At 33.6% G+C, this 14,740-nt stretch overlaps 1 protein-coding gene across 1 annotated transcript; it reads left to right on the top strand.

Moving 5' to 3' along the window:
• The first annotated feature begins 835 nt into the window (after positions 1-835).
• Positions 836-3,315, top strand: LOC136416991 (kynurenine/alpha-aminoadipate aminotransferase, mitochondrial). Its single transcript, XM_066402455.1, has 4 exons — positions 836-1,008; positions 1,070-1,428; positions 1,487-1,939; positions 2,400-3,315. The coding sequence occupies exons 1-4, from the start codon at positions 915-917 to the stop codon at positions 2,823-2,825; spliced, it is 1,332 nt and encodes a 443-aa protein (XP_066258552.1). The 5' UTR covers positions 836-914; the 3' UTR covers positions 2,826-3,315.
• Positions 3,316-14,740: the final 11,425 nt, after the last annotated feature.

Genomic DNA, 14,740 nt, shown 5'->3' on the forward strand with positions numbered 1-14,740 from the left:
ACGGCAAGGTAAATTACAAGAAATCGACAAAATTTTGTTTTTACTGAATATCTAGTAAGCCATGGACTTTTTCAAGAAATCAAAAGTGGCTTTCAATTGATCCCTCAAGGCTGCGATCTTTTCCTAGTTTAATCGACATCGTAACACTGGTAGTGTCCGAGATCCGTTCACTAATTACCGAAAAAACTCACCCATATGTAAACATTTCCATAAATATTGTCCTTTTTCATCATTACAGGTCGTCAGAACAATGGGCAATGACGCCATGACACGATGAGCCTGATTAACAACTAAATCTTTCGCTACTTTACATAAGTACCTATACAAGTTTTGGGAAGAGAATATTCGATCATGAATAAAAAAGAAAAACATGCGAAGTACTGGCTCTCAGAAGTCGACGTACCACATATGTATGTAAATTACTGAGAAATGAGAAATTCATGGACAGCATGGTGCAAATGTAAATCTGTAAAAACGTGTCTGAATCAAAATATTTTCCTAATTTTATCTATAAATTAAATAAATATTTTTAAAATTCGAATAGACGTTACTAGAATAATAGTATTTTCCAGTATTTTTGCAAATAACCGCATTGTTTTGAAGCTGAAAATTTTAATCACATTTGGTGATAATTTCGCGTGTGGTGACTTACGCCCCATCATCGTCAGTGCCAAATAAACAAAGCAGAAGTTTTGCAACCAGAAGTTCAAAAGAAAAACACATTGTGATATGATTTTCGGCATTAAACCATTTCATCATCTTATCGGCAGTACGAGAGCATTTTTAAAGCCGAGTTACATCATCCTATACTACTCGTTTCGAATATAAGCGGACCGATAGAAGACTCTTCATTCATTCTTTGAAGTAACTCGCTTCAGTTAAGGTGCTTTCACATCAGACGTTTCGTTTATTCAATGAACATGTCGAAAATCGGTGGTGGAATTGATTATAATCAGTTTATTAGTGTGCGTGCAGGAAGAAGAAGACCTGCTCTAACTAGGGAACTAAGTAAGTTTTTTTAAATTAGAATTGATTGTGACTAGAAAGTTAACAAATTATTTCGGTATAGCTAAGAGGCAATATGGAGCTCCCAAAGAGTCAATCTCGTTAGCCGAGGGTATGCCCAACGAAGTAACATTTCCCTTCCAAGCCATTAACATTGTAATGAAGGACGGCACCACCCTGTCCATCCAAGGACAACAGCTCAATACAGCCCTACAGTATATCCCAAGCCAAGGCTATCCCCCCCTATTGAAAAAACTGAAAGAGTTCACTCTTCAACTCCACAACCCCCCAAACTGGCAAGACAGGGACCTGATCATGACTAACGGCTCTCAGGATGGCATTAGCTGCGCTCTGGATATGCTGGTCGAGGAGGGAGACCCAGTTCTTGTGCAAAACCCTTTGTATGCGGGCACAGAAATTATTGTAAGTTTTTTAGACTTTATTGATTATAGTACGATGCTAAAATATGATCTTATCGCAGCTGAAACCGTACAAACCCAATTTAATTGGCATCGAACAAGATGAATTTGGGATAATTCCTGCGAAATTAATTGATGCGCTCGAAAATTGTAAAGCTTACACCGAGGAGGGTGGAGGGCGGATGCCAAAAGTCATCTATCTGAACCCTACCGGGTCAAACCCTACAGGCTGCACTATGTCCTTGGAAAGACGCAACGAAGTCTACAAAATCTGCTGCGACTACAACATCTTGATATTGGAAGATGATGCCTACTACTTCCTGCATTTCCTGGAGGAGCAGCCTGTCTCTTTCTTGTCCCTAGACGTTGAGGGCAGGGTCATCAGGTTCGACTCAATGTCGAAAGTTCTCTCCTCTGGTTTGAGGCTGGCTTGGCTTACAGCCCCCAAGCAGTTGGTGCACAACATAGAGCTTCAAATCCAGAGCGCCATTCTCCATCCCAGCACTTTATCGCAGGTTGGTATAAATGTTGCATCACATTTTTTATTAACGTTTCGTAACTTAATTGTGATGTTTTCTAAGTTGTTTGCGACCTCTTAACTTTTTATCTCTCCTCGAGACTTTTCAACGACCCGTTGCCTTAAGAATTTCGCATGTACCCATGAACAAGAGCAACTTTGTTGTTATTGTACGTTGACCTACTAGTTAAAAAATATCTAATCTTGTAGCGCCCTATCGACCAAAACCAGTTTAAACTGGATAACGATGAACCGCATATTTACATGATCACTGTTAAATTTTATTCTTAGTTGCTTTGGTGATAAGAGCATTTATGACATCAACGTAAGAAGGGGGAATAATGGAATTCACGGAGCCTCATTGATTAGTTGCAAATACTGTCGACAAAAACATGACTTATTTTTAGGCTTGAGAGAATTGCAAGTAATTATGTTAACATTAAATATTTTCTTTCCAGGTTATTATGGACAATTTGGTGTCAGCTTGGGGCTTCAGCGGTTTACTCGCCCACTTTTCTTATGTGCGAAGATACTATCAAGCACGCAGAGATTTCACCATCGCTTCAATGGAGAAGCATTTGAAGGGTATATGTCAATGGGATGTTCCAACTGGGGGAATGTTCGTCTGGATTAAAGTCCATGGTGTGGCTGATGTCTACGACATGCTGATGACCAGAGGACTGAAGAAGAACATAACATTCGTGCCAGGACATGCTTTCATGGCTGATCCCACACAGGCATGTCAGTACATTCGAGCTTCGTTCAGCAAAGCGACTTTGAAGCAAATCGACAAGGGGATGCAGTTGTTGGGGGAACTAATAAGGGAAGAGCACCTGTTGTTGCGGAGGAAGCTGGATGGTTTGGAGAATAATATACTTAGATAGTTGATATTGGGTTGGGAGGGATTTGAATAGAATTTTGTATATACGCGCCGCATGTAGGTGCATACCATGGAATGGAAAAGGTGAAACCTACTGTGGTACTTTGTTTAAAAACAGCCGTTCTCGGCTGCGAGTCCTATGGATTAGCATAGTACGTAGCATTTTTGTAATGAAAAATTTATGGCACGTCTTTTTTCCAATGAATTTTTGTTAATATACAGGGTGGCTGTTTTTGGACCTCTACCATGAGGATGTCAATAACCATAAAATATGTCTTTTAGGGTTACCGAGACCCTCATTGTTGATCTCTAGAAACAGACACGCTGTATAAGAAGATACAATAGAGATCGAGGAGGACTAAATCACGAATCTAGATGATTCTGATACAGACTGAAATGTATTATCATAACTTGTGTTCCCTATAATTTTATACATTGACATATTTTTGTAAAATTAGACTATTTTGAAAATGATAAAATATGCTTTTATTTCATTCGCCTTCGTACAGTATGATTGACTCCAAAACTCCCTGATATAGTATAGGGTGGTCCATGTAAGATGGTTTACTACCTTATCTCAATAACTGTAAGATTTAGAAAAAAATAAAATAAAAGTTATTCAGTTTTTCATGAATTTTTATTTTTTAATATTTCTAAGGTGATCCAGAAAACCTGGCCTAACAAAAAATACATGTTTTTTTATGGAATACTCTATATTTTGTTATGGATACTAATTCTACTTGCTGCTATAAGTATTTTTTGTTATTACAAAATATGAACATTTTTTAGCAGTTTTTGAGTTAATTCAATTTAAAATAAAGATTGGAGAAAAAATTAGTTTTTTAAAATTCTCGACAAATTTATATAGTATTAATTGAATCGTTTAAAAACTTGTCGTTGTTGAGTTAAAAGTAAGAGGTCACTTCCAAATTATATATATATGTATATACAGGGTGTCCGTTTTACGAGCTTAACCATGGGGATCTCGGTTATTTGAAGAGATATGAGGTCGGTTAAATTAGGGCAAAGTTGGGCATTTTTGAGCTTTGTAAGATGCCGTTTGAAGAATTACAAAATTCCGATTACTTTCAAAAAAACAAGGGAAAATACGAAATTTCGAAAAAATGTTTTTATTTTTTTCTGGACTTATTTGAAGAGATAATTGAAAATGGCTGGCACATTGTCGTAGCCCCTTTTTCTCCTCTATAACATGGCGGTTCCAAATTTGAAATTCGACGTTTCGATTTTCCGGAACCAACATCAACTTTGTTTTTTCTTATGGGCGCCATCTTGGATTTTTACATTTTTAAATTCAGTTTTTTTTTCTGGTTACGAAGATGTATTACATGTTAAAATTCGGACTTGCAGTTTGGTGGAAATATCAAAAATCCTATTTCTGCAAAGAGTGCCTTGGAAATAACATAGATGCTTTTGTTTCGATAAACAAATTTATGATATCATTCCGGCTGAATTTCGCTTAACGTCGCATACGTTTATAAATTTGTTATAATACCATAATAAAATGCTTTTTTCAAGTAAAGAAAAACGAGATATGCTACAAATTGATTACGCCTCACATAGAAATGTACAAATTACTTCGGAAACATTTCTTCAACGCTATCCAGAAAGACATACAGTAGCGGACAAAAGTGGAGCAACAAACATATTTTTGAAAATATTCAAGGTTTGCTACGACTTATTCATAAATTAGTAATATCAAAATTATGTTAGGATATCTAGAAATAACGCTGCAGAAAATTATAAGTTTATTCCTGAATTCAAGGTATTTAACAACAAAAACGAATAAATGTGGCGGACAAAAGTAGAGCAACAATATATAAAAATTCTTTCTGACGTCTTTTTTTCTCAAACACATTTGAGTTATTGTGTTTAGTATTATTGGTGAAAACTAGCAAATATGCCTCGTGGTAAATCTCTCTCAGTACAATTGAAACAATTAATTATTTCGAAGTTTGAATCTAGAATGTCCCAAAGTGATATTGCTAGAGAATTAAATCTTAATCGTTCTATAATCTGTAGAGTATTGCATGCCTAGAAGATTCGCAAAAGTGTAGTGAGTCCTCCAAAAACAGGTCGTCCTCGAAAGACAACAAGAGTTCAAGACAAAAAAATTGTGAACATTTCAAAAGGGGATCCATATAAAACAGCAGTTGATATTGCACAGGAATGTAGTGACTTTGGTGTTTCTGTAAGATTGATTCGAAGACGCTTACAAGAAAAAAGTTTGAATGCCTGCAGACTCGCTAGAAAACCCTTCATTTCTAAGAAGAACAGGATGGCCCGGCTCCGTTTTGCAAATGACCATCTTAACTGGAGTTTCGAAAAATGGAAAACTGTGCTATTCTCCGACGAGAGTAAATTTAATTTGTATTCCTCGGATGGAATTCGATATGTCAGGCGTCCTCCAAATGAAAGGTACAAGCCAAAGTACACTAAAGGCACAATTAAATTTGGTGGAGGTAACGTATTAGTGTGGGGATCATTTTCCGGGTTTGGAATGGGACCATTGATAAAAATAGAGGGCATTATGGACCGGTTTAAATATCTGGAGATATTAATGGATCATATGCTTCCGTTTGCAGAGGAAAACTTGTCATTATCATGGATTTTTCAACATGACAATGACCCGAAGCATACTGCGAAAATAATAAAAAAATGTTTGGAAGAGCAACGGGTAAATGTAATGCAGTGGCCTGCCCAAAGTCTCGACCTTAATCCAATAGAGAACTTATGGGAGATAGTAGACCGTAAAATAAGGACAGAGAATCCACAAAAATTTAGAAACTCCGCAGAATTATTCACCGCCATTTCAACTGCATGGAATTCCATTTCAGAAGAAACCATTAATAAATTATTAAAGTCTATGAGGAATAGATGCATTGAAGTTATTAAAAACAATGGCAATGCTACTAAGTATTAGTTAAAATTTTCATAATCATTCAAAATTTCATATGTTGCTCTACTTTTGTCCGCCACATTTATTCGTTTTTGTTGTTAAATACCTTGAATTCAGGAATAAACTTATAATTTTCTGCAGCGTTATTTCTAGATATCCTAACATAATTTTGATATTACTAATTTATGAATAAGTCGTAGCAAACCTTGAATATTTTCAAAAATATGTTTGTTGCTCCACTTTTGTCCGCTACTGTATATACATATATATATATATATACATATGTATATAAAAATTGTTCAAATAAAAAATATTAATTTTTTGAAGGCCCATAAGGATCTGTAAAAAAATACGGGGTTGCCATTTGAAAAAAAAGTTGTCTTTGATATGATCTTAAAATGACGTTTCGGCTAAAAGTCACTATCTTCATGACATGTCCCCCTCTTTACCGGACAACTTTTATATGAAACTTTTTTTCATACAATGCATCGTTTTTGAGTAATATTCAATCACAGCTTTAAATGGGACTACCTATGTTTGTTACATATTTAAGCTGAAGAGATCTTACATACTTAACAAATTCATATTATAAATCACCATTTTTTCATTTTAACTTACTAATTACAAATTTATCAATAAATTAATTTACAATTATAGAATTTTAACATATGGATATTATTTTAAACTAGAGTTAAAGCTTATTTTAACAAATTTTCCACATACCTATCTTCATTTGCTATGCATGTGGTATACATATAGGGTCCGCCTTTGGGAGCTGACACCATCCGTATATGGAAAATTACAAATTTAATGTATTTTTGAAGTTTGTACTTTTGTTTTATGAAGAAAACCCGACATTTTAAAAAATATTTTCGTCTTGATACGAGTTCCGCTTATACCGGAAACTGACCCTCACTTCGTTTTTTTAAGTGGAACATGGCAATTTTTCCAATGAAAACGGGTTTGTTGTCGAAAATAAATATAAATTTCATAATATTATATATACAAATATAATATAATACAACAAAGTACCGATTCTCGACTGTTTTTGATTTTTATGGCTTTTCCAACACTTGTAGAGCTTTTCTAAAACCTAATTATCTACAAAACTATTTGACAAAAATTGATAAAATACATTTTAATTTGCTAGAAAATTAACACATTTTTATTAACAATTAAAAGATTAAGAAAAATACTTCAAAAAATCTTTGAAAAAGAACATTGAAATTTAAAATTTCTAAATTAAAAAAAGTCATTTTTCTCAAAGAGCACCTAATAATTTTTTTGCACCATTAAATTGGTAAAAACGAACAAATACGATATACATTATATATATCAAAAATTAATACTTTTTGAGTAAATCGAAAATAACTATAAACTACTTTGTTCTGCGTAGATAATAGATACATCATCGCACCTGTCATTTTTATCTTTGGGGTTGAATTAAAAATATTGCTTATATTACACTATTAACGTATTGTAAGGGTGCGAGTTCGTGTACAGGTTAGTCGTATCAGGTTAAAAATATTTTTAAAATGTTGGGTTTTCTCCATAAAACAAAAGTACAAACTTTAAAAATACATTAAACTTTTAATTTTCCATATACGGATGGTGTCCGCTTTTAAAGGTGGGTCTTGTATATTTTATTTTCCTATAGAGAAATTTTTTCTTCAAAAAAGTCTAATTCATTAAAAAATAATATTATTTTCTTAATAATTCAAAGTAATAAAAAAAATTTAAAATTTCTGTTAATGGTAGTTTAAAAACTACTTTCATTTATAATCGATTTTGATGAAATTTATGATGGTTAAAAACCCGTATGGTATGATTATTACCTACAATTTTCATTCCATTATCTTAATAAGAAAGTTATTTTGAAAAATATCTAAATGATAGGATTTCTATGGAAGGCTATATCTCAGTAACGGTGCTCCGTCGGAACAATGTTTATAGGAACTTTTTTTACTATTTTTTGCTGTGCTTTCACTTTTTGTTTAGTATCATCACCAAATAAACATCCTATATATTATAGCGATAAAAGTAAGGACGAGAAAAGAATAAAAAATATTGGAATTTCGTATGCACCGGACGAACAAGAATAAATATAACTAATATAACTCAATGTGGTTATTATAAGATGGAACTCCTCCACAAGATAGCGTTGTTATTAGGAGATTCTTGAATTAAACATTTTCTGAAAGTTGGATAGGGCGGGGTGGGTTTTTAAATTGGGCCCTCAGATCTCCTGACTTAAATTTTATGGATTTTTTCTTTTGGGGGTATCTAAAATCGCTGGTATATAGCACGCCAATACACAACCCTCACGAATTGCGGCAGAGAATTATTGACAAGTGTGAAGAAATTAACCAAAGGGATGGAATATTTTTAAAATTTCGTCGCAATTTGTGCATTGTGGAGGATGGACAACACTTTGAAAATTTGCTATGAAGAGTTTAAAATTGTATTATAAAATCTAATAATACCTAGTACCTCATCGGCTATTGAATAAACAGTAATTGATTCGAAGTACACTTGTTTCGATGGCATGCTCTATTAAAACATTGAAAATACTTTAATGTAATATTATAATAACGCATTCACACCGTGCAAAACAATTTTAAAGGTAGATTTTCTCAAAAATGACTTATTTTAGAGAGATGAAACAAGTAAACCTTTTTTATGTAATTTTGAGCGCTTTTTTATTTTTTGAAACAGCACAAAACAAAAAGCAAAAAGTTAAAAAGTTATAGGTTATTAATTAGATGACAAGGGTAAGTTCAACTCTTTAGCATTAAGGGACAAATGTCAACTTTTGACCAATAATAGAAAAGACCATAAGTAATAATTGTACCAAATTTTAGAGCAATCGGATAACCAACAAAAAATTTATTTAAAAAAATAATTTTTAAAACCTAAATTTAACGCCCTGTAGATCCATTATTTTTGAGTTTACGAAAAAGTATTATAGGAACTTGTCATACTTATTTTTGATGTAAAATCACCTCGTTAAGTGTTGGTCACCTCATTTCCAGACATCCTGTATATACTATTTGAAAGTGAATTAAAAGAATTCATTAAAAAAAATGACTGCAAGTCACTGGAAATGCGAAAAGTTTGGATACTTTTTTCACACCCTGTATAAACTTTATCGAAAATTGAAAATACACTTATCCCTCGATTTACACGGTACTTATTTTACACGATTTCGCTTTTACACGGTTTATAAATTAACGAATTTCAGAAAACCGGTAAAAATGTATATTTGGCTGCATATACGCACATACATGTCGGAGGACCCGAAGGCGAGGTGTTTCCAGAAGCCATGAGTCGAAAATTAAACGCTAGTAAAAGTAACTTAATACCACTAATTTATTACTAAGAACGAATGTCACTAAGATTACACTAATTTATATTTACACGAATATTTACTGACTACCGTATATGGTGATAAATGTCTTATGCCAATGATCTCTTTCACAAAAGGCAGACCGTATGTTAATCAAAGGATGAGAGACATGACAATCCGGGGCCAGACCTCTCAATCTCAACTCTCGATAATTACTGATTTCTCTTCCTGAATTTTCATTTTTGTCCCCTGGCCCCGTTTTGCACCCCTTGCATGTTAAAAACAAGTGTGTGCCTTATTCCCGGGGTTCCTGGAAGTCATACCATAAAGAATGATAATGAATGTTTTAGGTCGACAAAATAGCGAGAAAACCATAACCTCGATCGATTACATAGGGTGCTACCAATACAAAGAGTCTGTCTGCCTGTCTTAGTTAGGGGTATTCGCTAAATTTATGGTGGCGCCGACATACATATAATTAAAGACATTTTTAAATCTCGTTCCTTTGGTAACACTAATGGCAACAACAGGGGATACCCTGTGTTGTAAAATTGTATATAATATACATTTAAGGGAATCCCCGTGTACTATATATACATCTGTATTTCACTACAGTAAGGTTATCTGGTTCATATGAATTACATATCGACTTCAGAATCATTTTAGCAGCAAAGCTTATGCATATGTATTACATTGTGCGTTTACGTATTTGAACGGTAAGTTTTCAACATTTATAGTTTTTCTAACATTTTTATAATTGGCGTAAATTTTTTAAGGTTTTAGAATGCCAAAAGATTTGGGAAAAAATCAAATGAAAAGAAAAGTTATTTCTTTAGAAACAAAAATTAAAATATTAGATCGTCTACGTAATAGAGAAAGAGTAACGGATGTTGCTAAATTTTACTCCACGAATGAAGCTAAAATAAGGACCATAAGAAAAAATGAAGACTCTATTAGAAAAAGTGTAGTTGCTGGAACATGCAGCAGTATGAGTACAATTTCTTATGTAAGAAATGTCACAATGGAAAATGTGGAAAAAGCACTAGTGATATGGATCGAAGACCAAACTCAAAAACGGATCCCAATTGATACCGATGCTATCACAAATAAGGCTTTAAAAATTTATCAAGCACTTCAGAGCAGATCAGTCACCCTCCACTTCGTCAGTTGAAAAAAAGGTATATTTTTCAGCAAACCATGATTGGTTCGAAAGATTTAAACAAAGACATTCTATACATAATCTAAAAATGAAAGGTGAAAGTGCATCTGCTGATTCGGATGCAGCACAACAATATCCCGCAAGATTTGCTGAAATTATTGCCGCCAACTTTTATACTCCGTACCAGGTCTTAAATGCTGACGAGTTCGGGTTATTCTGGAAGAAAACCCCTGAAAGAACCTATTTAGCTAAAGCTCACAAATCAGCTAGTGGTCATAAAGTAGTGAAAAATCGTATAACGGTTCTTTTCTGTTGCGATACTTCAGGGGATTATGTGATGAAACCATCGATTATTAACAAATAAAAAACACCACGCTCATTTGAAGGAAAAAATATCAAAAACCTTCCCGTTTATTGGATGACTAATAAGAAAGCATGGGTCACTGCCATAGCGTTCGATGAATGGTTTCATAACTTCTTTATCCCAGATGTCAAAAGTTATTTAAGTAAAAAGGGATTGCCTTTTAAAGCTCTTCTATTAATCGATAATGCACCAGGTCATCCTCCGGATTTACAACACGAAAATGTAAAAGTTGTTTTTTTACCAAAGAATACGACTTCCTTATTACGACCCTTAGATCAGGGGGTAATTTCAACTTTTAAAGCAATTTATGTATATCGAGCAAACTTTTAGGTATATTTTAGAACGAATGGAAAATGACGAATCTCTTACTTTTATGGATACTTGGAAGAAATTTACAATCTTAGATTGTGTTAAGCATGTTGGACTATTATACACTCAGGTCACAAAATCGACGATCAATGCTTGTTAGAAAGCAATATGGCCGGATGCTGTTGAAAGTGAAAATGATAAATCACCATTAGAATATGAATGTACTCAGATCATTCAGTTGGCGCGTACTATAGGAGGAGAAGGTTTTGAGGATTTAGCTGAGGCAGATATTGAAGAAATAACGGCTGACAAAGAACTAAATGAAGATGAATCAGTTAACATGATTCATGAAACAAATAAACGTGATGAAAAATATGATTCTGATGAAGAGCAATCTAAATCAGTTGCATTCACAGCAAGAGTTATCAGTGTAGGAATTGAAATGGGAAAAAAATTGGGCAATCATTTTTTACAATATGACACCAATGTGGAACGAGCTCTCCGATTTCAGCGAGATCGGCGAGTAAGTGCTTAAATCAATATGAGGAGGTCTATAAAAATTTAGCAAAAAAACCTACGCAATTGTTAATTACGGATTTCACTACAAAGTCTTGTCGATCTGAGATCTTCCTTAATTCATCAACCATTAAACCAGAATCGCATCAAGAAATCTCAAGTGATGAAAGTCATATCACACCAATCAAGAAGAAAAGACTGACAGTTCTCGAAAGTGATAACAACAATTAAACTTATAATTCATTTTCTAAGGATCTTTTTGATTTTTTATTTCTTGCTATACGTACGTACATATTACCTAAATATATTTCTGGTTTTATAAACAAAATATAATTTTAAGTTTTCCAAGATGTCTTACTCTTGTTTTACATAAAGAAACGACCGAGATACACATTTTGGTTTTTTTTCGTTTTACACGATTTTACCTAGCAAAATCTAATATTTCAATTTACACGATTTTGTGCGGAACCTATCTTCCGTGTAAATCGAGGGATAGGTGTATACTCTAGTAGAACGACCCTTTGTTTTCAATTGAACAAGTTTTCAACCCATTCAATTAATACTATGTGAATTTATTGAGAATTTTAAAAAGATTATTTTCCCTTAGATTTTATTTTAAATTGAATGAACTCAAAAACTGTTAAAAAATGTTCATATTTTGTAATAACTAAAAATACTTATAGTTATGAGAAGAATTAGCATAAAAAAATATAGGGTGTTCCATTTAAACAAAATTATTTTTGTCACTCAACGGTTTTCTGAACCATTCTGCAACTTCAAAAATATTAAAAAATAAGAATTGATGAAAAACTTTTATATTAAACTTTTTTTTCTAAACTTTACGGTTTTTGGGTAAGGTAGTGGACCGTTTTACGATGACCACCCTGTATATACGTTTAATTCATACTTATTGACCAAATGTACACAGTAACCATCACTATCCCCATATATTGTATTAATAATCAACAGATAAAATTATTTCAAAATTATACTAAATATTTGTTTTGTAGTATCTTTTTGTAAACGTGACATCTATGTTTGCTTAAGATTGAAGAAAGAATTGTAGGTTTGCCTAAAGGAATCTACGCAGAATTAAATTTGGATGGCGTATTGTTATTGTGAGGGTTGTTGATCTACGACAAAACGAAAAAAAAATTAACGTCTATTGAATATGAAAATTGGTTCATCTCATGTGACATGGCAAGTTCGTTCATTTCAATTTGTTTACCCGAAGGGCCGCTATACGACTCGATAATTAATGACTACGCAAAAGTTCAATAATCACTCATTAAATAATTCTAGAGGTACCATAAGTTTTTTTTAAGGCATACTCCTATTCCTTTTCGGATTTGTAATTGAGGAATTAAGGAAGGATCTAGGTAATGACGAAATCCATCTGTTTAAATTCATGCGAACTGACGTTTCTATAAAATATAAAGGGATTAAGGAACATACAAAATTTCAATCAATATTCAAGGGCTTATTCTGTATTTCATGACTTTTCCGTTAGGGCTCCTTTCTACGTGGAGCGAGCTCTTCGTTTAAGGGCTCATAGCCGAATATTCTTGATCAAGTTGAAACATTGACTAAAAGATGGAGCTTAAATAAAAAGGTCGAGGCATGTCCAGTGCGGTAAACGGTAATCGCTCTTAATTTAATTAGGAAGTTGGAAAAGATGACGTTTTGTAACCAGTGATGGATTTTTGCGGGAGTAGCGCAGCGAGCTCCTGCAAAGGACGCGAGTTAAAGAAGTTCATCTCTCTCATTGTGTCAAATACCAGAATTTTTCCAATTTTCGAAATTTTTCGCAAAAACAAGGAATATTGGAATAAAGCTTTTAGACAATTTTAGGTAAATAAATAATTTTCAACTGTTAAGAAATGACGGCACATTTTTTATCAGTTAGGAAATGGAATGCTTTTCAAATCGTTAATGGCTTTCAAACGTGTCAGTTATTTGTAAAATTTGAAAAATTCTTTATTAAGATACAAGTTTCATTCACGGCATTTGATGCACGATTTAAACGTTGCAAAACAAAAAACAAGGCGACTAGGTGCCAATATATGAGTGCATCGACGGTCTTATGAAACGTAGTCCTCTGGCAAATCCTGTACTTATGTGATGGTCATTAGACTAATAATCACATGTGGAAAATCTGCAGAGGTATGTTGCTTCTATATAATGAGAGAGATGAGCATAACGCGCACGGTTGCCATAAAATACCTCCTCAACCTTCTTCCTCTCCCCATTCTTCTGGAATGAAAGGTAAGAAAGCTGACATGGAGGCTTAAGCAAGTGGCATTTGGCATTACAAGACCTGCAATCATTCAGCATGGAGATTCCCTTTATCATGGAGAATGACAATACAACGTGAGATCATACTATTATTCCTTATTACATACTACAATATCTTTAATCGTTTCACAAAAAGGTAGAAAACTTTCGCGAAAACCGCAATGCTTTATCATTAATACTTACTCATTAATAAGTTAGCTCTATACCGGTAACTACCCTATATACCGTATACATTAGACCATCTGTTATGGTCACTACTCGTTGTTTAGATGGCTTTAAATGACCCTAAACACTATGCGGTCTGCTAACAAGCTAACGGTTAGTTTATTATTAAGTAGCTCTGAACAAATAGATGCAAGCAACAAAAAGGGGGAGGTTTGGATCATGGACCAAACATGCTACAGGAATCTGGACAAGCCTTTTTGCTCAAATTTTTTGGAATAATTTTATGATGAGTTTCTAAGCAGTTCCTTAATCCTAGACATTTCATACCACGTAAAATTAATCACTTTATCACTTATTACCGTCACAAAAGACTAAAAATTCACCAGGAAATAAAATTCTGGGATTACTATTTTACTGCTAATATACAAGGTGTTATTTAAGTACAAGGCCAGAACTTCAAAAAGTGATTCACTGAGTGATTGCAAGACGAAAAGTTTATATAAACATAAGTCCGGTAATGCTTCATTTCAAGATATAGGGTGACAAACTTTAAAACAAAAATCGTTTTTCTAGTAAAAATAAAACATCACTTTAGCATAGTAGCATGTCAATTTCTGGATGCAACTTATGGAGAAAACTGGATCGGTCGCGCAGCTCTACAGTCATGCCCACCCAGGTCATTGGATTTAAATCTGTTAAAATTTTTTCTTTTGGGAGCATGTAAAGTCCTTCGTTTATAAAACTTCGGTCAACACTGAAGATGAATTCATCCAACAGATACGAAATTCATGTAATCAAATACACTGAGCATATTTCAACGTATTCGGCAATCGATGTTAAGACGAGTT

Source organism: Euwallacea similis, chromosome 26, assembly GCF_039881205.1.
Source record: "Euwallacea similis isolate ESF13 chromosome 26, ESF131.1, whole genome shotgun sequence".
NCBI classification, from domain to species: Eukaryota; Metazoa; Arthropoda; class Insecta; order Coleoptera; family Curculionidae; genus Euwallacea; species Euwallacea similis.

Excerpts from the sequence above, each read along its gene's own strand:
- LOC136416991 (XM_066402455.1), top strand. The coding sequence starts at position 915 with ATGAACATGTCGAAAATCGGTGGTGGAATTGATTATAATCAGTTTATT. Across the intron at positions 1,009-1,069 it reads TGCTCTAACTAGGGAACTAA|CTAAGAGGCAATATGGAGCT; the intron begins GTAAGTTTTTTT and ends ATTTCGGTATAG. Across the intron at positions 1,429-1,486 it reads ATGCGGGCACAGAAATTATT|CTGAAACCGTACAAACCCAA; the intron begins GTAAGTTTTTTA and ends ATCTTATCGCAG.